At 44.9% G+C, this 22789-nt stretch overlaps 2 protein-coding genes across 10 annotated transcripts; one reads left to right on the top strand and one right to left on the bottom strand.

Annotated features, from left to right (window-relative positions):
• Positions 1-2239: 2239 nt before the first annotated feature.
• On the bottom strand, positions 2240-16763 carry SUGP2 (SURP and G-patch domain containing 2). 8 transcript variants are annotated; one of them, XM_042835700.1, is made up of 10 exons: positions 16623-16762; positions 14215-15801; positions 13651-13768; positions 12526-13031; positions 12226-12337; positions 11152-11663; positions 10213-10277; positions 9622-9758; positions 6649-6761; positions 2240-5697 (listed from the first exon to the last, which is right to left on the bottom strand). In XM_042835700.1, the coding sequence occupies exons 1-10, from the start codon at positions 16735-16737 to the stop codon at positions 5627-5629; spliced, it is 3336 nt and encodes a 1111-aa protein (XP_042691634.1). In that variant the 5' UTR covers positions 16738-16762; the 3' UTR covers positions 2240-5626. The 8 variants fall into 8 exon arrangements, with proteins under 8 accessions (XP_042691634.1, XP_042691635.1, XP_042691636.1 ...); XM_042835701.1 differs by having other exon boundaries at positions 2240-3647; XM_042835702.1 differs by having other exon boundaries at positions 2240-6463; positions 6641-6761; positions 16623-16761.
• A 207-nt stretch (positions 16764-16970) lies between these two features.
• ARMC6 (armadillo repeat containing 6) lies at positions 16971-22352 on the top strand. Of its 2 annotated transcripts, none has more exons than XM_042835678.1 (8): positions 16971-17040; positions 17628-17755; positions 18050-18126; positions 18401-18971; positions 19462-19607; positions 20142-20273; positions 20896-21033; positions 21634-22352. In XM_042835678.1, the coding sequence occupies exons 2-8, from the start codon at positions 17635-17637 to the stop codon at positions 21844-21846; spliced, it is 1398 nt and encodes a 465-aa protein (XP_042691612.1). In that variant the 5' UTR covers positions 16971-17040; positions 17628-17634; the 3' UTR covers positions 21847-22352. The 2 variants fall into 2 exon arrangements, with proteins under 2 accessions (XP_042691612.1, XP_042691611.1); XM_042835677.1 differs by lacking the exon at positions 16971-17040 and adding an exon at positions 17233-17251.
• Positions 22353-22789: the final 437 nt, after the last annotated feature.

Below are 22789 nucleotides of genomic sequence, written 5' to 3'. Positions count from 1 at the left end.
CCAAAGTATTCAGATAAGCATATGTATATTCTTTCCCCAATTTAACACGGGAAGAATAAACAACACTATCATTATTACACTACATTTGGGTATTCCTGAGTCATTTACACGAATGCAAGTAAAACACTGGGGTGAGACGGTCAATAGCATCCCTTCCTGCCCCTAGTAAGAAATGAACCCCCAGTACTGTTTTATGTTTGTTTCTGCTCATCAAATGACTCCTTTTCACTTACTTTGGTATTTTACTGTTTTTCTGGGAATGCAGTTCCCAACAGATGCTTTTACCTCTTGCATTAATTGCAAAACAAGACAAAGGACAACAGCAGTGCCACCCATTTCCTGAGACTCAACGAGAAAAACGCTTTTCCCAGCTTTTACTCCTTGTTATAATCACAATTTCTTCATGGTTCTTGAAGACGTCCTGCTGACGACCTCCAAAGCAGGTATTTCCTGATAATCCTGGCAGTAAACCTTTAAAGTGCTCCAGCAAATCCCAAGCAAAACCAGTGCTAGGCAGCAGTCACCTGCAATTACAGAAAGCACAACGCCAGCTTCCACACCTCTTTTTGTAAAGCATCTGTGCTTTTTCCAAGTTCAACTGTGTGCAAATGGCAACACCTGAGGAAACCACTGATGTAAGCCAAATGAAGTAACTTCAGGAAATAAATGAAGTTAACAAATCACGTTGGAAACTTGAGAATGCTATTAAATAAATGTCTGCCACTGTATTGTAACCCAGGCTGTGACTGCCATGGACAGACACTGTCCACGCCTTGGCTGAGGCATTTTCTGGGCCAGCAGCACAGACCGTGGCATTTGAGAACCAATTTCTTCTGACCAGCATTGATCTCAGCCCCTAGGATGGCTGCTCAAAGCACCACGCATTCCCAGCCATCCCATCTCGCCTCTATTGCAGTGGACAAACCTCAATTCCAACCCTGGTTCCCACAGCAAATTCAGCTTCAACCCCTTCCCTCGGGGACCACATCCCGAGGGTGTGGCAGGGCAGTCGTGCCCCGTTAGCCTCCTCCAGCTACCCCTCAACCACACATCATCCCACCACACCCTACAGCCCCCTAAGAACGCGCCCAGCAGCCCGCACCGCAGCGCCCGAAGCCGGCTCCCCGCAACCCACGGACCCCAAGATGGCGGCCCCTCCCTCAGCCTCCCGCGCCCGTTGGCGCCCCGCGCTGCGCTCACGTGACGCTCCCCGCCTGCGGGCGGGAAGGCGGTGCCGCGTGAGGTGCGCTGTGTGGAAACCCGAAGAAATCCGAAGAAAATCATCATCGTCTGTCCTTAATTAAGCTTTTTCCCTTCCTGACACTGGTTTCTCGAGCAGTGTTGGGACCAAGATACTGATAGTCAGCAGGAGCGGTTGCGTTTCATTTCTGTGTCAAATGACACACAGAACAATTCATTGTTCTTTATCATTTCTATGATATAGTTTTATGCACTGCTTATGTGCAGGAGTAAGCTATGAGTTTGGAAAAGACATACAAATCAAATACGCGTGAAGCTGATTTGTGTCTTCTCAGTGACTGACAGATAAGCAGCGAAATAAAGCCTGGGCTGCTCTGTGTGGGGAGCACTGCAGATGAGCAGCGTGCAGAACCCCACCAGTACTTAACACACAGCGACTGACAGGGCATCAAACAAAGGCAGAGCTTTGGGTTCTCAGTCCTCTCTCCTTACAGATGGCTTTTCGTACTTCTGATTTCCTATCCACCAGCTCTGTCTCTAGAGGAGGTCTTGCAAACCTGTACAGACTGTTAACCCCAACAACAAACCAGGCTGTAAGGAAGTTCTGCCAAGCGGGCAGCTGTTAAAAATAAGATTTCCTTGCATTCCATTTGCTGCTTTTCTATTGTGTTGTTATCCAACGAAACCCAACCTGCCCCTCGGAGCACAGCCTTGCTAGGAGGCAATCTTCAAGAAAACGAGCACAACCTTCTAATGGCAGGAATGAGGCACAAGAAGCTCAGAGAACACACAGTGTGCCAGCACTTTCTTGACCAGCAGTAACTTCATTGCCCACAGACAACGCAAACATTTTCCATGCTTGCTGCGATTCAGCAAGTCACCTATGTGACAGAGTTGACAAAAACCATTTATCCCAGAAGTCCCCTGTTGCTCTTTGAGCATGTTCTCATCTAAGGAGTTCATTACTGCCCAGATCTACAGCCCGGTTGTGATCGGCCGCTCAGTTGTGAGATATGCAGAAAGAAGGATGCGACAGGACTTTGGAGAATTTATTTTTAATTAGAAAATATACCTGTTCGTAGCATAGAAAACAATCCAAACAAATAACATTTGAATTTCTGAATCCAGACTTTTCTTTTTTAGCATGACACATCGTGATGAACTTCAAAGCAAAATGGAATAGGAAAAAAGTACCGTACATCGATTCTGAGAAGTAACATCTCGGCACAGATGAAGCGTTCACGCTAAGGATGACGGAGTGTTGTCAAAAAACAAACAATAAATAGGAAAAACGTAACTGGTGTTACAAAGGAAAGCCTCAGAGACAAAACAAACAAAAAAACCCCCTCATATGATTTCAACACAATTACTCCAAATGGCGTATTAGCAACTACAGTTCTTCACTCTGTTAAAACACCTCCCCCAAAACAGGGATCTCCTCATTCCTCTCCGATGAGAGCAAACACCCTTCTTCTAGAACCAGGTCCTTACAGGTGTAACAACTGTTTAAAGGGAAAGGAGAAAAACAGAGGAAAAAGGCAGAGCTGGGACTCGAGCGTGTCTAGTAAATCTTGCCATAGGTGTCAGTGTAAAAGCAAGGGACAGGAGACTCAGCCTGTATCCTTAGCAAATAAATATGTGCACTTCAGCTCTCAACAGAACCTGGCTGCACAACTGTTAAATTTCAGTTTGCTGCGGTTTTTTTTCTCCTTGTATCCCATCTAAAGAAGGAATTCAAATTTAAAGGCAATTAACCACACATATATGCAGAAAGTTTTGCTGTCTTAAAGTCAGAACACGAAGAAAACTGGAAACGACTGCAGATAAAAAGTAAAACTGGCATTCTAACTGGAGCACAACGGTTCTGGCCTTCATTTGGAGACTAACACTGCTGTGTATGGGTTTAATACACTGGAAGCCACGTGAAGAAGTAACTAAGAAATGATTTCGTGGCTGTTCTCAACAGAAGCTTTTAGCAGCACAGAAACAGAGGGACCTTCCTTCCCTCACACACTAAAATCCTGCTTTACATTAACATAACACTGCATAATCTCAATTCCACTTGTTAGTGCCAAAAATGATGCACATCTCTTACGAACGGCCAAACTCACAAGCAAAACATTTAAACCACATAGTGTTTAGTTCTATATTTATTGCAGATATTAAAAGATTAACAATGCTAACAGTTTTACTTACACTGAAAGGAAACGTCAGTTACCCAATAACATAAGCATCTAGTGTTACTAGCTAAATGCTACTGCCAATTTGCATGGAACAGAAACTAGCAAATTGCTCTGCAAGATTAATGGCAAAACAAACAAGCAAAAAACAAAAAACAAAACAAAAAAAACAACAGAAAAAACCCAACCAAAAGACAGTAGACACACCACTGCAGTTAGTTAAAATGTTCACTGAAGCTTGCAGTCTTCATGGAAGAGAGCCTGGAACTAAAATAACAGAAAAGAAGCTAGTAAACTTTCAACAAGGCAATGTATCTGCATAACAAATGTTGCATATGTACATATTTAAATTTTCAAATCAGAGCTGCCTGCAAAAGCAGGTCAAAATAAAAGGAAATTCCTTTTGCAAAAGGAGCATAAGGTCATCTCTTGGTAACACAAGATAAAAGTGGCAAATAGTAACTCACGTGAGAGCAACACTGGAATCTCAGCACCAATACTGCTCTGTTGATGTCTTGTCCAAAATTAAAGTTTGGCACAAGAAAGACAGACCATACTGTAACTACAGCCATCCAGAGTAGCGGGTTAAGATTTTCACTTTTAGTTTCAAGACAGCACTGCACTCTAAATTGAACTGCAATCAGAAAGGAAGGTACCCTTTTCCAATCTGGATACCAAGAGTTTTCCCAGATTGGGCAAGCAGGCGTTTAGCAAAGGCACCCAAATGGGACTGCGGCCAAACTCGGGTTAAGTCAGAGCAGCGCAGAATGCTGATCTAGGCTGAGAGGCTGGATTCCAATCCAGCGTGAAACGACACTGCCTTGTGCCTTTCTGCAAGTAGTGCAACACATAATAAGAACGCTACCAAAACGCAAATGTTAAAGAGGAGGTTAACTGGAAGTTTGCAAGGAAATAAAAAAGCTGTGAACAGAAAAACTGGCAGCTTCATCAAGGGAACTAAAGGAAAAACTGATCCCTTTTGAGAAATAACTCAGAAGCCAACAACATCAGTTCCAGACTGTCACTGTAAAACACAGTGACTGATAGTTAGCCATAGGCTCACGTTTCAGATTACATAACTGCTAACCAGGCACAGAAGAGAGGCAGTGAAGAATACACCCAGCTGGGAACTTAACAGGCACCACCAAACACCATGACTGATGTCCTTTAAAGTAGGTACAAAACATTTATGGATTTAAAGCATCTCCAAGTAAAGTAAAGCCTATAGAAATCTCCAGACCATCAAATGTCTTTAATCAAATGTGATAACCAGATAAACTTATGTGTATTTATGGTCTTCATGCTTCAGCTCCTTGTTAACGTAAAGGTGAAGACATGTGATGTCCATGGAAAAACAGAACTAGCAGCGTGGTATTTTTCTGCACCTGCCATTATGGTTTTATGTAGTGATCAGCGTGCTTCAAAGCAACTAAAACAGTGATCAGAAAATTACACCAAAACATGACGCTGTTTCTTTTAGTTTCACAAACCCAAACCATAAAGAAAAAAGGCTTGCATTCGTGATGGTTGTTACAGGCCAGAAAAAGTTTGTTGCTACAGAACGGAAACAAATAAACTCTCTTTCAACCAGCAGGGTTTGTAATGGAGAGTATATAATGTTCTTTAAACAGCAGACACAGGCACGTTTGTAACTGAAGAGCACATTTTCTTGTGTATTTGTCAGTTAGGAGCTTGAGGTGCTGCTACACTACGGTGGAGTGCACAACTCTTTGCTCTGTAAGGAAGCATGATGCAGGATGGGAACATCAGCAAGACAGCACTCGCTCCTAATAAGCAAAACATGCGTCAGCTCAAGATGAAATCTTTAAAGAGAACTTCAGTGAAGTAGGTTTTGGTACTGTAATATTCAAGTGAAGACTTTTAACTAATTTTAGGAAGGTAAAGATGGAGAAGCATGTTAAAGAAGTGCATGACATCCTGCCACTTTCAGTAATCCAGTCACAGAGCTCTTGTTGATGCGCTTGTCTGAAAAAGATGAATGATCAGACTTTGAATGTTTATTTGCGGTAACACTGCTAAATCTTTCATGTCTTCAGAGCTGCTTCACCAAGAAGTTAGGAATTGCTTTTTGTTGAAGCAGAGCAGGTTAATCCAGTCTTCTCTCTCATTTGAAATAGTCCCTCAGAATTACAAGCTTTTTGTCTTATTGCATGGGGTTTTTCAATGAAAACTTCTGCAAAGCCAATATTTAATAGAAACAGAAATTACTCTCTAAACTGATGGTCTTACAAAACTGATGGTCCACTTCCAGATGACTTTTGATTAATTGATTTCCAAGTATCTTCTCCAGTATTTTCTGCAAACACACAAATCACACCTGGTCATGGCTTAAACTTCCTTGAATAGGAAAGCTATTATTCAAGAATTGGTTGAACAAGAGCTGCAAACTTGTGTAAAATCAAAAAGTACATATAAAATATGCACTGCTTGTTTGCTACAATGGAAAACCTTAGCAGCCAATGTTTCCAAGGAAGATTTCAGCACTCTCAGACTCAAATGAACTTACTTATTCATCCTACACTTCAAGTATAGAATCCTATATAAAATAAGCAGCTGGGTTCAGATTCTTCTTGAAACTGGAGTGTGGAGGAAAGGAAACTGCTTTAGGCAGACTCGAAAAGCAGATGAGAAGATGAGCCCATCAACAACATGCAGCAAAGCATAAACTGAACTGCCTGGTAATGAGGTTTTAGTTTGAGAAGGTTCTCAGCTTCCAAAAGGAACAGAGCCAAAGCAGGCTAGTCGCAATGGTAACGTTGCTTTTTGCGTTGGTAGTAAGCTGCCTCACTTCAAAACAGGCAAACGTGGCCTAAGACAGAGGAAAACTGGCACTTCCAAGAACAAAAACAGTTGTTTCTCCCTCAGGAGATGATATCCAAGTTGTTAGCTTGCACAATTAAATACAAGACTAACTTTAATCTTGGAAAATCATAATTCATAAGCGTTCCAGTCCACTACTACAGAACAAAGCGTTCTTCACACTGGCACTCTGCTGAAGACTTTCACGCAGCAGCCTTTGCATATCCGTGCTCTTTCTAACGAGCAAATCTCTTATGCCACACCTAGAAAGTAAGATTTGGGGTAATTCAGCAGCTCAAGGTAGGTCTGGGTTTTCATGAAACGTTAAGAAGCCAGATATACTCATGGAAACAATATTTTCTTGGTAAAAGACGACTTTAAAAACCTGGTATTTTAATGTTTGCAGGAATTCACAAAGCAGACTTGTCCATTGCACATACCTACTTACTTGCTCTTTTCTGCCTGTACATTTGTATCATTCTTTGACGGAAAACATCAAATGCATCTTCTTTATTTTCTTCCCCTGCAACACCCAAGCCCTCCCCTGCAGAGGTAGCACCCCTAGGGAGTAAAATGAATAGTTAGAATACACTGTTTCTGTTACATTTGACAACGTGCAGAAGAGATCTAAACAATACCTTCCAACAGACACAACCTGAGGAAAAAGTAACTCTGCTTCGCTCAGGGGAGAAGGGGAGCAGAGACTCAGCACCTGACATCAGTGTAAAACAACTCCCACCTCCCATTACACATGCAAACACCCACTGGAAGAAACCACTCTGAGGATATTGAGGGACGGTGAAGACAGAGTTACCTAACAGATCAAATTCTTACATTAACCGCTTTACTTGGAGTAGATGAGATCAGCTGCTGAAAGGATGGCAAAAATTGCCTTGTTTCTTACACTTCAAAAGTGACAGAAGTCAGAGACTTTGAGGAATAAGGAGGAAACATCACAGAACCCTGGATGAAAGATGAAATTTTTACCAAGGGAACATAGTGCTGCTTGCTTGAAATTTCTAGTACCCAAAGCAAGCTAAAGCCTTGCATGGCAGACATCACAGCCAAACCCAGAGCTCCTGACCTTTCAGGTAAAACATGAAATAAGAGCTAACTTCCTTCTCTTCACCCAAACATGCCAACAGGTGCAGACAGGCCTCAACACTATAAAACAGCATTCTGCACTGGAGGTAGATGGGGGCAGATGAGCCACAAGAATGTGGAGACACAAATAGTTAACAAAAACATCTTCCTCTGGCTTTGTGCATAGAACACAGGCATTACAAAGCTAAGATTAGTGAAAATTCTGCCACAGGAATGATCCTCTGTGCCAGTTTCATCCTCTGCGTTCATCATATTACTGTTACCCATTAAAGATTTCATTACATGAAGTGGGAAAAACTTTTTGACCTATGTACTAAAATTAGTCTGAGAACCTTAAGCAGAATCAAGAGAAATGGTTCTTATCTAAATTCTGCAGTAACAGGTCCACTTCAGCATTGCAAAAGAATATTCACAGACTCCAACAAGCAAATTCCACTTCACAGTCCATGTTACAAATCCTGGATTCTGTTTTTCCTTTTGAACTGGGCAGACACATAGCTGTGCCAACTAAGTTCTCCAGATAGGGAACAGTAACTTAAGATTGGTACGAAACTCCATTCAAAACATTTGTAGCCATCATTTCCTTGAGGGGTCACCTCTCAATTCATTTGAGAAATTCATTCTTTTACAGCAACAAAAATATGAGTTGCCCCAGCAGCCTTTCAAAGAAAAGCCTTAAGCTTCTCCAATAAAAAAGAGCCCCAAGTTCTGCTGTGTGACAACCGATGTAACTGAATTTATTACTTTCAGACAGAAAAGTGCTACACGTTGTTTGGTGTAAGTGCTACACTGGAATTGGAGCGCCTACCATTACCAATCCATCACCTTCTGCTAAGAGGAGACAGCATGCCGACTTTAAACAAGTCATCAGCAGAGGAGTCGGCAGCTTGAAAAGGTGAGGCAAGAGCAAAGGCTGCAGTTTAACCACAGGGAACAAAAACCCAAACACTCTGCACTGTAACAAAGCAACAGGAAAGTAAAACATTAAGTTGCACTGGTTTCATTCTCACCCAGATGAGCTTCAAGTATTTTCCAAAGAATGATTTTGACTGGAAAGTAAAGAGAGGTGGACACCATGAAAACAATCAATGACTCGGACTCACCTCGACAGAAAAGACCAACAAGTTTTTCTAAGAAAAACAAACCTTCACTGCTCTAAATCACTTTATGGGTGATAAAGTAATGGACTCAAACTGGCAAAACACTATTTTCACATACTAAAAAACTGGTTCTTAAAGATGGACAGAAATGTTTAGAATATGAGGGGTTAACTATCAGACCAAAACCAATTAAATAGCTTACTATTAGCTGTGCAGCAAGACTTGTGCCAGGAGCTATAGAAATGAAAATGCTGACGATATATTTGGTTCCAACAAGTTTTGAGGTGAAGAACCCAAGGTTCTGACACTTGTGAGCACAAGAGAGCTGGAGGAGAGGTCGGCTGCTTTCTCACTGTCCAATTGTTGCAGATGAAAGATCAATGGAAAAAAATACAGTAATGGCCACTGGACCATAGGGAACCATCACAAAAAGAGAAAGCAAACAACTGGAAGTATGCCACCAACTAAAATGACCAGTACTGTCAAAGGCACGAAGAGAACATTAACCCACAAATTTCATGTACGGACTAGAAAGCTTGGCATAGGGGTTCAGAGACAAGTAAATTGATTCTGCCTCCTTATTCAGTCAGGGAGTTGATGCCCATTCCTCAGCAATAGACACAGGATACAGCAACTTTAAAAGACAAAGTGAAGATTCAAAAACAGAAGCACATTTTAAAGGAAGAAGCACACTTACCTTCTGGCACACTTACCTCTTTCAGCATGCAATGGAATGAATCACATATTTACAGTGAAAATGATGTTGTTGCCTACACCTAGGGAGTACTGTGCATGATATTCCCAGAGTCTATTTATATCTTACACACCTAGCATGTTGGCAAGGAGATCCCCAAGATAGCAGGTATTAAAAAAAACCAAACAACTAAATATAGCAAACAAAACCATCTCCTGAATAATAGGGGAACCCAGGTATCTTTTGAAAGCGTCCACACACCGCAGCGTTCGCACTGCGACTTCAGTGATGTCAAAGCGCACAGCAAGGAACAGCCAACTTCCAGACCAGACTGTGCTCAGCCTGGCCACAAAAACGCGTGAAGTCTGCACGCTCTACTTTGCTGAGGCCAAAGACCACATCAAGAAGGAAACAAAACACGGAATTGGCCACATCAAGGAGGGTTAAGATAGAAATAGTTACTACTAGGATCCCAGCCTGTTCCACAGCTGCCAGATTTCTGCAGTTTGTTCCCATTACATACACTTTCACAGGCTCTCTGATTCCTTTTCCTCGTGTACCCAGGCCATGTCCTTCTTGCCAGCCCATCTTCTGAAGCATCTGGAAACCTACATTTCTGTTTGTCAGTTTCTTGTGTGAAAATTCTAAATCTTTTGGTTTCTGTGGAGAGGGGAAAAAAAAAAAAAAGCAGAGAAACAAAGATACTCCCTGAAGCCACACAGAAAAAACCTACCTAAGAGCAAGTATGTGTCTTGCTAGTTTATAACAATAAATAAATCAGCAAATATATTTCAGGTTCAGAAACTGCTTCATTACACTGTGATAGAGTACACTTTCATATTTTGAAATGCAGTTATGTTTTTTAGTAGCAAACACTGAATGATCTGACTACTGAATCCCTATTACTGCAGCAAACAAGCTGCTGCTATTTTTCAATTTTTCAATAATACTTTCCAGCAATGCTCTCATTTCTTGACTTTTTCCCCACAGATTAACACACAGCTGTTCAACAGTCTTTTAGTCATAAAATGTTCAGTTGTCAGAGGCTGTCTCCTGTACGCACAGCTGATTTTCAGATCCCCAGAATGAAATGCAAACCAGAAGAGTTCTTTACCTTCTTCTTCTTTGTAACAGGGCAGCCACGAGGTCTATCATAAGCAATTCTGACAGGTTCATGAACTGCAAGTCAAATCAAAGACAAGAATCAGCTGTAAAGAAAACCACGTTTTAATACAGAACTCAAAAGTACACGATCAGTTGGGACTCTAACTTAGTATGCTGGCCTAGGATCAGAATCAAGAAGTATCAGAACGAAACCAAACCAAACGGAGACACTTCACACCTCAGTAGCAAAAAAAAAAAAAAAAAAAAAAAAAGAATTAAGGGCACTCCAGTATTTAGTTTCATACACATCTTGCCAGCAACAATCCACTGATGAATATATTAAGGACTTCAGATCTTTCACTTCTGGACTGAAATGAGGTTATTTTATATCACTTTCATACCACAAACGACAACCTTCACCAGTAACAATCATTACACGGAGAGAAGACATTTGTTAGAGCAGCTGTAAGGCACATATGATCAGTTTTAAGCTCCTTATCTCTCAATTCTCAGACTGCCACGACCCCCCTCCACCACTGTGGCTGTTCTGACAGAATCTGACAGGCCAACCCAGACAGTCAAACATTCCAGGTGAGCTCAGTGCTGTATTTCAGTCTGCCAAACCCGCCACACACTGATGAACTGAACCTGCAGAAGTGACGACGCTGTTTTTCCAAGCTGCAGAGGGAAGGCAGCATTCCCATACACTCAACATCACCTGAGGGATGATGTTTGATGCAGGTAACCTCAAAGCAAACTCTGCTATTGCGCCACAATACAAAAACTGTTACACCATTTACTCTGTTTTGCCTTTGTCAGCTCAAGTGAAAACTGTATTTATTTTCCTATTGCTGAGATGTAATTCTTTCACTGACAATCAGTAATAAAGTACATATGATACACAAATTCTGTACCCCTATGTTCAAAATACCTCCCAAGTCACACTCACCTTTTGGTTCTTCTATGAGGCATATCCTTTTAGACGCAGGAATCATACCAACTTTCAGAGACTTGCTGCTGATTCTCTTGCGGGGAAACAGGGTTCCAGTGGCAGGAGCTGATGCCTGTGTTGACAGATTTGGTATAGCACCATCAGATGATGTAGCAAGCTGTGTTTCACCTGTTGAAATTTCCTCTCCTGTTTTGGAAATCATCTCTTCAGCAAGGTTTTCCACACTTCTACCTGCTGAGATATCATCATCTTCTCCCTCCTCAGCTTGCTCCATTTCTTCCAAAGGTCGGGAAACATCCTCCTCAAACTCGGCTTCCTCCTCATTGTCCTCCTCTTCTTCTTCTTCCTCTTCCTCCTCCTCTGAGATATCCACATTTCTCTCTTCAGGTTTAGCATCTTCCCCAGCATCATTTGCTTCTTTCACGTCACTGAAGTTAATAGAGGGACATAACTCATAGACCTTCATGCGGTAGAACTTGAAAGCAGAACTGTTTCGATCCTGTAGAAACCTGGACAAAAATCGCAGTGAAAATATTATCAGGAACATTTTCTTATCTGGAAGCAAGATACTTCAAACAAATCTCTGGTCATCCCAGGTATGTTTGTGAAGAATCACACAATTCCTCTGCACGTGCCAAGTACTGCAATCATTCTCCTTAATTCTTACAGAGCGCAGCTCCTAGAATGTGCTGTAAAGAATTCAGTGCAATGATCTTCATTGTGCAGATGTGAAAGTAAGGCAAAAAGCTGCCTTCAGATCACACAAAAGGGAAGCAGCAAACCCCAGGAAAGACTCCAGCTCCTCCAAGCTGCAGTCACACGGAGCATATAGAAATAGGTTAATTGATTCTGAGGGAGACAGACGAGATCCCAGGGCTCCACGGCTGTTGGCAAAGTACAACTAACAGTGAAACACCTCTAATTTACACTACAGCACTTAAGCCACCAGCGAGCAAAGCCTCATTTTAAAGAAAAACATAACAAAATGTAAAATACTTTGACAGAATACTATTTTGAGATGCAAGCAGATAACTTAGGCTTCTGATACAGATGAAAGTCCAGGCTACTCACCAAAGGTCCGGGTTATCCGCACTGTTGTCTATGCTGAACTGCTCAATTTCTGGTCCTACCTGAGCAACAAACTTGGCAAGCTTCTCAGCTGTCTCCATCGTTTTAGCATCCACTGCAGGAAACAGATCACTCATTATCCACAGCTTCATGCAAAATCTGCATTGCTGGAAGATCACAATACAGTTCAGAACCATCTACTCCAGTTCAACAAATGCCATTAGAATTTCCAGCAGAACATCCTACGAAATTCTTTTCCCACATAATTTGCTATTTAAAATCTAATCTTGAATTGTCACTTACCATCAGGAAACTGACAGGGCAATGATGAGAAAAGTTCAGGCGGTGCCAGTAAATCCTCTGAATCCACCCTTCCTTCTGATGGCAGAGGGACCTCTGAACTGGTGCCACACTGGGAGGATGAGGGACCAAGAGAAGAATTCTTCTCACATGTGGTGGTTTCTGATACAGAAGGCTCTGACTGGACTGACCCTTGAAGATGCTTGTCTTGCTGTTTCAGCACTGTACCAGCTGACAGCAAAGTCTGTGTCCCTGTGGTCGTTCTCCTCACCTTCCTTCCTCGAATTCCACGCTGCGCAGTAACTCCAGTCCTTTTCCTTTTGAACAGCCTTCTCTTAATGCTTGCGACCTTCCTGGCATACAACATGGCCCTGACTGATTCTGTGGCAGATTCTTCCAGCGCTCTGCCCTCCCCACCTGCTTCCTTTCCTGACGATGTCTTTCTTTGCACCTCTGACAACTTCAGTCTGTAATATTTGTATTCTAGACTATCTTCATCAGACAAGAACCTAAATAAAATCATATACATAAAACAAAAGCCTAAGCCAAAAGCACAACTCATCTCAAATTCTCAGATCAGAAACTCAGTAGTAATTGATCTTTTTTCTCCAGGGTTATACACCAGCTGCTAAAGCAACTCCATTTCTAAAGCAATAAAGTAGGCCAAGCAAATAAATGATGGTTTGGACATAAATCATTTGGCTAGTAATTAATCAGCCATGCTGCAATTCACATGTGCAGAGATACTGTTGTACTAACAATAAGTGCTTCACCTTTGATTTCCCAACGTAAAACACTACACCCATAAGTCTGCTATTAACTGCATTTATTTACTTCCACCTTGTAGATGTAAGTTGATGTGAACATATCCTACTTGGATCAGCACAGTCATTACTGACAGAGCAAACAGAACGTGGTCTACTAAAACAAAGGCAAGAAGACAATTTCCAGGGATGTCAGGGAGGACAAGAGGCTGCAGAAACATTTTCAAACAGCTTAACAACATACACTATAGGCTTCAATCTTACATCCACCGAATGAAATATGGAATTTAATGAAACATATTCCAAATACCTTCAGTGGAGCAGAGCAAGGCAGTATTAGGGCATAGCGTTCAAACACACCTACCAATATTCAGGACAGTTCTTTTGAGCATTTCTCTCTTTGGCAGACAAGGTTCCTGAAACAATGCTATTCACGAGCTGTTCGATGGTTTCTACCATTTCCCGATCAGCTCGCTGTGGGACTGTGGGAAAAAACAAAACGCAGTCAATCAACAGCTCTAAGGACGCGCCTGCAGCTGATAAAGCCATAACATAACATCTCTGACTTCTCCTCTCTGCAAACACTTCTCCCATCACGCAGCCAGCAACAGAGGCGGCCCCAGCCTCTCCATCCCCAAGGCAACAAGTTGGGGGGGAGGGCAGATGAGGTCATGAGGAGCACAGGTGAAAACCCTAGAGGTGACGTGGGAGAGGGGAGGAAGGAGACACGCTTTCACCTGCACAAGCAGGCACAGGGCAGAAAGCCACAGCTAAGCAGGCAGCATTCACTGCCTCAGCACTGCCTGTGATTTACGTGGAGTTCCCAGTTTGTTATTTGTGAACTAGTAAAGCTGTAGTGACAAGACAACGAACTACTGACAAATAAAGAGATCACATGCTGCAAAGAATCTTACAATGATTCACTCACTTTTAACTTTTGTGTCAGGAGAGGGTTTTTTAAGCTGCACCGTGGACTCTGCTTCAGCTTTTTTCATCTGAATTGGATATCCACTTTTCTCCAACCAAGCCTTTAAGTTCTCAATGTATTCTCTTCCAAACAGTGTTGAATCATCAAAGTTTGGGAACAGGGTTGGTGCTGGAGCCATTTCCTGTAGCCCTACAGCTTCCAGTATTTTCTCTTGCCTGAAAACAGATGCTAATGCAAAGGTCTGACCCAGAAGTGCTAAAGACTTACGACAAAGAGAAACAGTGGTCTCAAAAGCACTCGCCATTTCTCTGGGGTTACCAAAACCGTTTGTCTTAATGCTTAATTCATAAGCATTGCAGGCCATAAGCAGAGGCGTGACACCCTTTAGCAGGCGGTCTTGTAGCCTCATTATATATTTATCAAAAGGTTTTATTATTTCAAAGAAGCAGTTCTTTGTTTTCACAGCACCCTTGTCCAACAGCATATTTAAAAACTCATTGTCCACCTTTGGAGTTTTCAAAGCAGCATGTTGTAAACTCTTGATAGTAAAGAAACAATAATCTCTGTGTTCTGGCTTTAAGGAGCATTTGAACGAAGCAAGCATTTTTGCACATGTTTCTGTCTCCAGCTCAAAGAGAGCTCCAAAGAGTCGAGAAAATTCCGCATCGTTTTTTATTGTGTGAAATCCAGCCCATTTTATGATTTGTACTCCAAACGTCGAGAAAATGTCGGACTTGTCCACGAGCTCAAAATTGAGATTTCTGAAAACGTGTGCAGGCTTCGGGAGCCTGAGAATAGGCCTCGGGGCTGCCATAGCTGGCCTTTGATTAGGCTGTGGAGGCAGCTTCTGATTGGGGTGCTGGATGGCCACCGGCCTCTGGTTGGGTCGGTCAGCAGTTTCTGCCATTTGATCAGGCTGCACAGTTGGCTTCTGATCAGGGCCTGGCTGCAGTTTTTTAGTGTTCCATTTCTTTAGAGGGGTTTTGATGTCTCCTTTGAATAGCTTAGCTTTAATAGTGCCCCTTGTAATTCGCCTCCCTCGCAGGGCTCTTCCCCTGCCAATGCTGCCCCTCCGTATCGGGGGTCGGAACTCACTGTCAGATTGAATTCCGAAGTCTACATCATACTCCTGACTTTCCATGTTGCCATATTCATCTTCCATGAGTCCAGGTGATCTAAAATCACCTAAAATATCTGTAGAACTAAAGTCAGTTTCGTGTGGTCCGGTAGCTTCCCAAGAGTCAGGATGTCCATAGTCCTGATCATGAGAAGCCAGGCCCCCGTACTCCCGCTCCCGAGGCAGGGGGTGCCCATATTCCCGGCCATGAGAAGCCGGCCGCCCGTACTCCCGGTCCCGTGCAGCTGGGTGCCCGTATTCCCGGTCACGAGACGCCGGGTGGCCAAACTGTTCATGGTAGTAGTTAGCTTTCCTTATGAGAGGGCTCGCAGGCCTGTAAGAAGGTCCTGGATACTCATCTCTAGGGTTCTCAGTCCAGTCATCGTGTGAATGGTGCTGGGCATCGTCGTATCTCCCATCATCATGAAAGCTGTCTTCATACCTCGGTCTCGGGACTGGCCTTGAATGAGCTGCAATGACAAAAAACAAACTGATGTGTTTTCCTGGATGCATTAAACAATTCATAACAGCAAAAAGCACCAAATGACTAAAAAAGCCTACAGAGACATTACAAAGCAATTTATTAAGTCTGAAACACAAGTTCTGCCATAAAGCTTCCTTCCTTCTCACTCCCTACTTCCTACCCAGGAAGATTTCAATGTACATAATGCTCACACAGGGATTTCTCTGTGTAAAAGGATCAGAATATTCACATTCTGTTCTCACACCCGATGTCAGAATTCCACAGCAGAACAGCAGATAATATCTGCTACAGACACAACCACCAGGATGACAACAATAAAGGCAGAAATGATGGAATTTCCTGTACAGAACCCAGGAATCCCCATTCCAGTATTTATGTTTGGAAGGCAAAAGATGCTCGGAGGAAAAATAAAATAAAATAAAATAAAATAAAACCAAATTAAGTCATTTGCTTAAGATACGACGTCTCGAGCAGAAGAGATCTCATTTTAAAGCTCCCTGCCTCCTGCAGATGGAACCCACGCCATTTTTCCACACCTCTCCAACAGGAGCTTTAGAAGACAGAAGGACGCGTTTCGCGCCCGTTCACCACAGCTTTCACCACAAAAACCACACAAAGCCTCCGAGGCTGCAAAGGCCCGGCCCAGCAGCCCCGGCTCACACACGATTTCCTTTGTCTGAAATTCGTTTTTTACCCGATATTTGCCCTCCGTTTTAAAACATCGGCGGCCGCGCCGAGCCGCCAGCCCCAAAAGGCGGCGGTTTTTGGCAGCGCAGCAGCGCAGCTCCCCGCCTCGCCTCCCGTTACCTTTGAAGCGCCGCATCGCCTCTCGCGCCGCCCCGCCCCGCTCCGCGCGGTACCGCTTCACTTTGTCCTGCACCGCCGCATCGAACGTCTCCCGCGTGATCCGCCGCGAGGCCATCTTCCCTGCAGCGAAACACCACAAAGCTCCGCTCACCCGGCACCGGGCGGCCCGGCCCGAGGGAACGGCGGCACCTCCCGCGCTCCGACCCCTTGCTCGGCGGGAGGCCTGGCCCGCCCCGCCCCAGCCGGCCCTGCCCTCGCTGAGGCGGCGCCCCGCCGCGCTGCAGCAGCCGCCCCGCACGGCGATTTCCCAGCGGCCCCCGCGCTGCCCCCGCTCCCGCCCCCCTTTCCCACGCGTGCGCGGCGCAGGCGCAGCGCGAACGCAGCGCTGCTGAGGGACGGCGCGGAACTGACAACGAAGGTGCGGACCGGGGCGGGCAGCGCAGGAGGGAACGAAGCTTTTGAAAGAGCGGGAGCGTGGCGTCCTGCGCCCGCTGCGGCGCGACTGTTAGCTCCCCTCAGTGCGCCTGCGCAGAGCGCTCGACCCGATGCCGGAGCATGGCGGTAGCGTGCGCATGCGCACTCGGAGCACCCGGGAGCTTTTTCGCTCCACATTTCTTCGCCCGGCAGAGGTTGGCGTGACTTTTTTAACGCGTGCGTCCTCGAGTTGGAGGTGGGACCGGCTGCATACGGCGGCCGAAGAGGGTCAGGCTCAGCCCGCGGCCCTTTGTCAGGCGGGCGGCGGGGAGCGGCGCGGCGGGTGCCGGGTGGGACTGGGGGCCGGGGGCTGGGGGCTCGAACAGAGCCTGAGCCGCGATCCGAGCCTTCTGCGGGGACAGAGCGAGAGGCTGAGCCAGCTTTGGGGCCGGCCGCCCCGCATCGCAGCGTTGAGGCTCGGAAATCTTCGCCCGTTTGCCTTTAGCCGTTAAAAAGCCCGACGCGTTTTCGGCGTCGAGCGTTTCTGCATTGAGGAAAAACGGCACCACCCGTTTGTGGCTTTTCCCCCAGCGCTGCCATGGGCTCCAAACACATCGCGCAGGAAACGTTCGATGAGGCCGTACAGGAAAACATCGCGGAGTTCGAGATGGATCCCGAGGAGGCCGTGAGGGAGGCGGTGCAGCAGTTCGAGTCCCAAGGTACCGCATGGCCAGCGGGGGGGCGAAGCCTTTGTAAAGCGGGGCACGGAAGCCTGGTTTTGTGGAGGGGCTATGGCTGAAAAACGGCTCTTAGTCAAACTGCAGAACGCGGCTTGATGAACAAAATGGAGGTTTTTTGCTGCTCCTAATTGGTGTTTATTTAGGGTGAGATCTCCTGGTGACAAATCTTTGATGTTTTCTGCACTGATCTGCATTGCAGCCAGCTTCTCTTTGCTCTCTGCTTGCTTAAGCTCCCGTAATTAAAGTTCTTCTTATTTCTCTTTTTCCTTTTAGGTGTTGATTTAAGCAATATTATCAAAGCTGTGCGGCAGCCGGCCTCTGAAAATGGGCAAAAGCATGAAGTTCTGCTGGTAAGGCTGCAACTCTGTGCTGTCTTCTGGATGTGAGGTTAACTGCTCATTGAAGCAACAGACTGAGGATCATGAAGCATAACTTCTCCTTCTGTATGGAGTTCCTCCATGGGTTTTATGCAGACAAAACACTGCTCTTTAAGCCAGCTGTTTCTTAGCTTTGTCCAATTAATTTAAATACTCAAATGTGTTAATTTATAATAATGACCAAAATAAACCGCTCTTGCTCCTATACACCTCGGATTGAAAAATAAATCTCATTTTCTTTTTTCAGACTTTAGATTCCCTTGGGAGATGTGTTGCTGACTCTGATCTCGCTGAAATGGCTGAGCAGCTGGTGGTCTTCACTGACCAGTGCAAAGAACAGCTGGCTTTCCGTTACCTGGCAGGACAGAATGGTGCCTATCCTGTGGTATTCTCTGCCTGCCAGTTGGCCTCAGGAGACAGGAATTTAATGCTGAAAGCCTTTAATACTCTGTCTGCCATCTTGGATGGGCAGCCAGACCTACTTGACTCCGCCGGCCAGGATCTGCTGCTACAAACTCTGAGAGAATATAAGGAGGATGCTGAAATGACGCTGGCTGGGATTCGATGCATTCGGCACGCCTGTCTGAAACACGAGCAGAACAGGCAGGACTTTGTGAAGGGTGGCGTTCTGCCGCTACTGACCGGAGCCATCGTCCTGCACGGGGACAGCGCTGACGTCGTCCGAACGGCCTCGTCTGCTCTCAGGATCATGACGTTTGATGATGACATCCGTGTGCCCTTTGGCCATGCTCATGATCACGCCAAGATGATCGTGTTGGAAAATGATGGCTTACGAGTTCTCATCGAAGCTGCAAAAGGTAAAATTCGCCCTGCGACTGTTGGTCCTAATTTTGAATCCTCTGTGCTTTCTTATCCTAAAACTGTGCTTCGTAACTTCAGGCTCCACAGCGATATTTTGGAAATTTGGTACTTAAGTGGTCTAACTCCTTTGGAGTGTGCCCCAAGAAAGAAATACAGTGAATGCTCTGGAGGCTATTGGCAGGACCGGGGTGACAGTTACAGAGCTATCTGTCAGTCTGTCTAGGAAGTACTTCACAGCCCAGTGCAGGACTACAGACACAACGTCCTTGCTGAGGTGCTGCATTCTGCCAAGGAAAGATACTCTCCCTGTCTAGACACAGAGCAAGCAAAATGCCATCTGTGATAATCTGTTCTAAGTGGGAATTAGCTGCTTCCTCGGGTGCTGTGTTGTTTTTTGTTTGTTTGCTCTTCAAATGGAGAAAAGCACAACTCCTTGAATCTGCTCGCAGGCCTCCTGGCTCATACTCCTTCATCTCTCCTTCACAGCGTTCACACATAACTGCAGTGTTCTCAGTGAACTGTGTGCCACCCTTTCTCGCCTCTCTGTCAGGAATGAATTCTGCCAAGAAATTGTGGACCTTGGGGGCTTAAATTTTATGGTCTCTCTCCTGGCTGACAGCATTGATCATCCAGTGAGTAATACAGAATGTATTTGGGGGGCTGAAAATAATACAGCAGATTTGATTTTTCAAATCCTGGCTTTGAGTGGGTCTTAACACATAATTTTGGGTCCATTTAGTGTTGAAACCCAAGTGTTGATCCCATTTACCTCTATTTAAAGCTTCACGTGCAATGTTGTTCTGTATGTGCTCTGTCATTTAATAATGGTGTAATTGAGCCCCATGCTTGTGGTTATTTCTTCTGTCCTCCCCAGTCTACAAGCAGAGTTCTGCTTGGTCCCAGACAAGCTGAGCTTCTGATTTTCTACCATTCAACTAGAAGAGGTTCAAGAGGATTGACTGATTCTATAAATGTCTTTGGAAACCTGTGCCAAACTAGCAAGTTCTTTGTACAGAAGAAAGCATACCTGACATCTGAACTGCTGAGGAGTTTGTAGCTGGGCATTAAAACTGAGTGGAGCTGCTGGGGGATGTTGTAGGCGACTCAAAACACTGCAAGATTTTTCCTGCTGCTTTCTAAGCTGTTCTTTTCCTTGGTGAACGCAGGATGTGGTGAAGCAGGTGCTGAGTGCCATCCGAGCCATTGCAGGAAATGACGATGTGAAAGATGCCATAGTTACTGCTGGTGGAACCGACCTGATTGTGCTCGCCATAAGCCATCACCTTGCCAACCCTCAGGTATGCAGCTAATTGCTTGATGATGGTTTCCCACAGAGGCTGGGAGCAGAGGGCTTTGGGCTGTGTAATGCAGGGGTCTTGTCATTATATCATGTCATATATATATCATTATGTCATTTATATAGCAATCCACAGCTCTGCTCTGACTTGTGGTAAACAGCTCTGCTGAGAGCAGATGCTCCCTATGTATGCATGTGGAATGATTGCACTTTTGTAACCTGAACAGTGCACTGAACCTTTAACATACCTGTGATATGGAGTGGGTAAGTGCATGCTTTGCCATATATCTGTGTAAATGTAAAGGCTCATATCGACTGTGCTGTACTTTTTTCTCATCCATGAATCAGACTGGTATTAGAGTAGATACAGTGTTTTATACCTCCAGGTCTGCAGGTCAGCCCCTACTGAAGTTATGTCAAATCTGTTGTAAATTACCATATGAAACTTGCTTTGCATCTCAGAGAAGCACGATGTTTCAGGAAGAAACTAAAGACTGCTATTATGAATAGTATTATTTATTAAACAAGTCCCCAGGCAGGAAAAGAGAACTCTGGACTCTTTGAAATGTTCTTTTGTCAAAGCAGCATTTCTAGGCAGTGAGTGCTTGCTCTTTGTCTTGTAGATCTGTGAGCAGGGCTGTGCAGCTCTGTGCGTGTTGGCGCTGCGCAAACCTGAGAACTGTAACGTCATCATGGAAGGTGGAGGGGCACTGGCAGCTCTTCAGGCTATGAAAGCACACCCACGAGAAGTGGCTGTACAGGTATTTGCCTCTTGATTACTCAGTCAAGATTGGTGTTGTTTGTGTTCACTGCTTCATTGGTGACAGCTACAAAGTGTTGAGCTGCTTAGGAGATAGGGGGTCCTGCATATAAATGGTACAACTAGACCTGCCATCCTGATGTGATCAGAACAAAACTTAGTTTGAGTTTCAAATCCACATCAATTGAGATTCAGGTGGCTGCAGAACGCCGTGCTTCAACTGAAGGCATTACTTCTGTTGCCCCCCCAAAAGAGCAGGGAAAGGGAGGCTTTGTCAGAGCCACCCTGTAGGAAATACTGTGAAAGAGCAGCTCAAGCTTCTGCAGGAACATGACAGGAAAAAGCATACATGGGAGTGAAAAGGCGGGTCCACTGTCAAAGAAACATTATGTCTTCGTGTTATTTTAGAAGTACTTGGTGTTGTCTGAGTGCTGTTGGAACATCAGCAACTTTCTTACTGGTGGTCTTTTATAAACATTGTAAAACAGCAACTGTACTTTTTCTATGAGTTTCATTCTTCTAGAAAGCAGTTTGTTGCTGTCTGTAACATCTCACATTTGCTTGCCCAGGTGCTAATCTCTCCCATTCACCTCTCTCTCAGAAACAGGCCTGCATGCTGATCCGCAACCTGGTTTCCCGGAGCCGAGACTATTCCCAGCCCATCTTAGAGATGGGAGCTGAGGACCTGATAACAGAAGCTCGTGCGACGCACAAGGACTGCGATGATGTGGCCAAAGCTGCACTGCGAGACCTGGGCTGCAAAGTGGAGCTCAGAGAGCTGTGGACAGGCCAGAAGGGGAGCCTGGCACAGTGAATCATCCATCTCCTGAGCAACACAGCTGAAAGGCATCTTATGTACGTGAAGTCTAAGGGGAGAAACAAAGTGGCATGGATTAATTTGCTGTTACAACTGGACTGGAATATCTGAAGCAAATGCCTGGCTTGTGAGGCTGCAGTGAAGTTTTTTTGGGGGGGAGATACAGCTGGAATGGCTTTGTGCATTCACAGGCTGCAAATCAGCTCTGTATAGTAATCATTCCTTGAATCATGTAGCGCCTGAAGATGATCTGCTTCCCCCCCACATTATGTGTGTTACTTGTGTACAGGAGAGAGCTGTTCCCGTGTGCTCTGCAGTAAGAGCCAAGGAGGATATTGATGTGTGCTATGGCAACTTGCTCTGGTTGTTTTGTCTGCCCTGTGCTGATGGAAGCCAGCAGCCTGCTCTGCTAATGGGATGGATGAGGAGGAATCCCATAATTCGTGAATGTGTTCTGTCCTGTTGTGCTGTTCTTCTACTAACTTATTTTACTGCTGACCATATTCTGTGTTGCTTCTTTGTTTTGGATTTTCAGCCGACGTAACATTTTAACAAAATCAAGTGAGGATTCTGAATAGTATGGCCTAAAACAACATGCTTTAGGACATTGGTATTTGCTTCCAGGAGGAAAAACTCTGTTCTGTTCCAGTGAGATGAGCAAGTCAGGGACTGGGGGTGAGGATGGTGATGTCAAAGCAGGAACAATCCGGCAGTGATGGCACACAGCAGGAAGCTGTGCTGGGGAACCCACACTTTGGTTCTCTCTTAGCAGAGCAGTGCTTTCCAGAATCCTGAGAGCTGTAATTGTAACGAAGAGGCTGGGCACCTCTTGGTCTGAAATCAGCCGTGGACTTTGGAGCATTACAGAGGTGAAGCATCCAGAAAGCTTCCCCAGTCACTGCTGAAGGCCTTTGTGCCTCCAGCCAGTGGTTCCTGTGAC

This window comes from Centrocercus urophasianus, unplaced genomic scaffold, assembly GCF_019232065.1.
Source record: "Centrocercus urophasianus isolate 14NV4802_14NV808 unplaced genomic scaffold, USGS_Curo_1.0 seq_54, whole genome shotgun sequence".
Classification (NCBI taxonomy): domain Eukaryota; kingdom Metazoa; phylum Chordata; class Aves; order Galliformes; family Phasianidae; genus Centrocercus; species Centrocercus urophasianus.
This window is presented reverse-complemented; position numbering and strand designations above follow the sequence as displayed.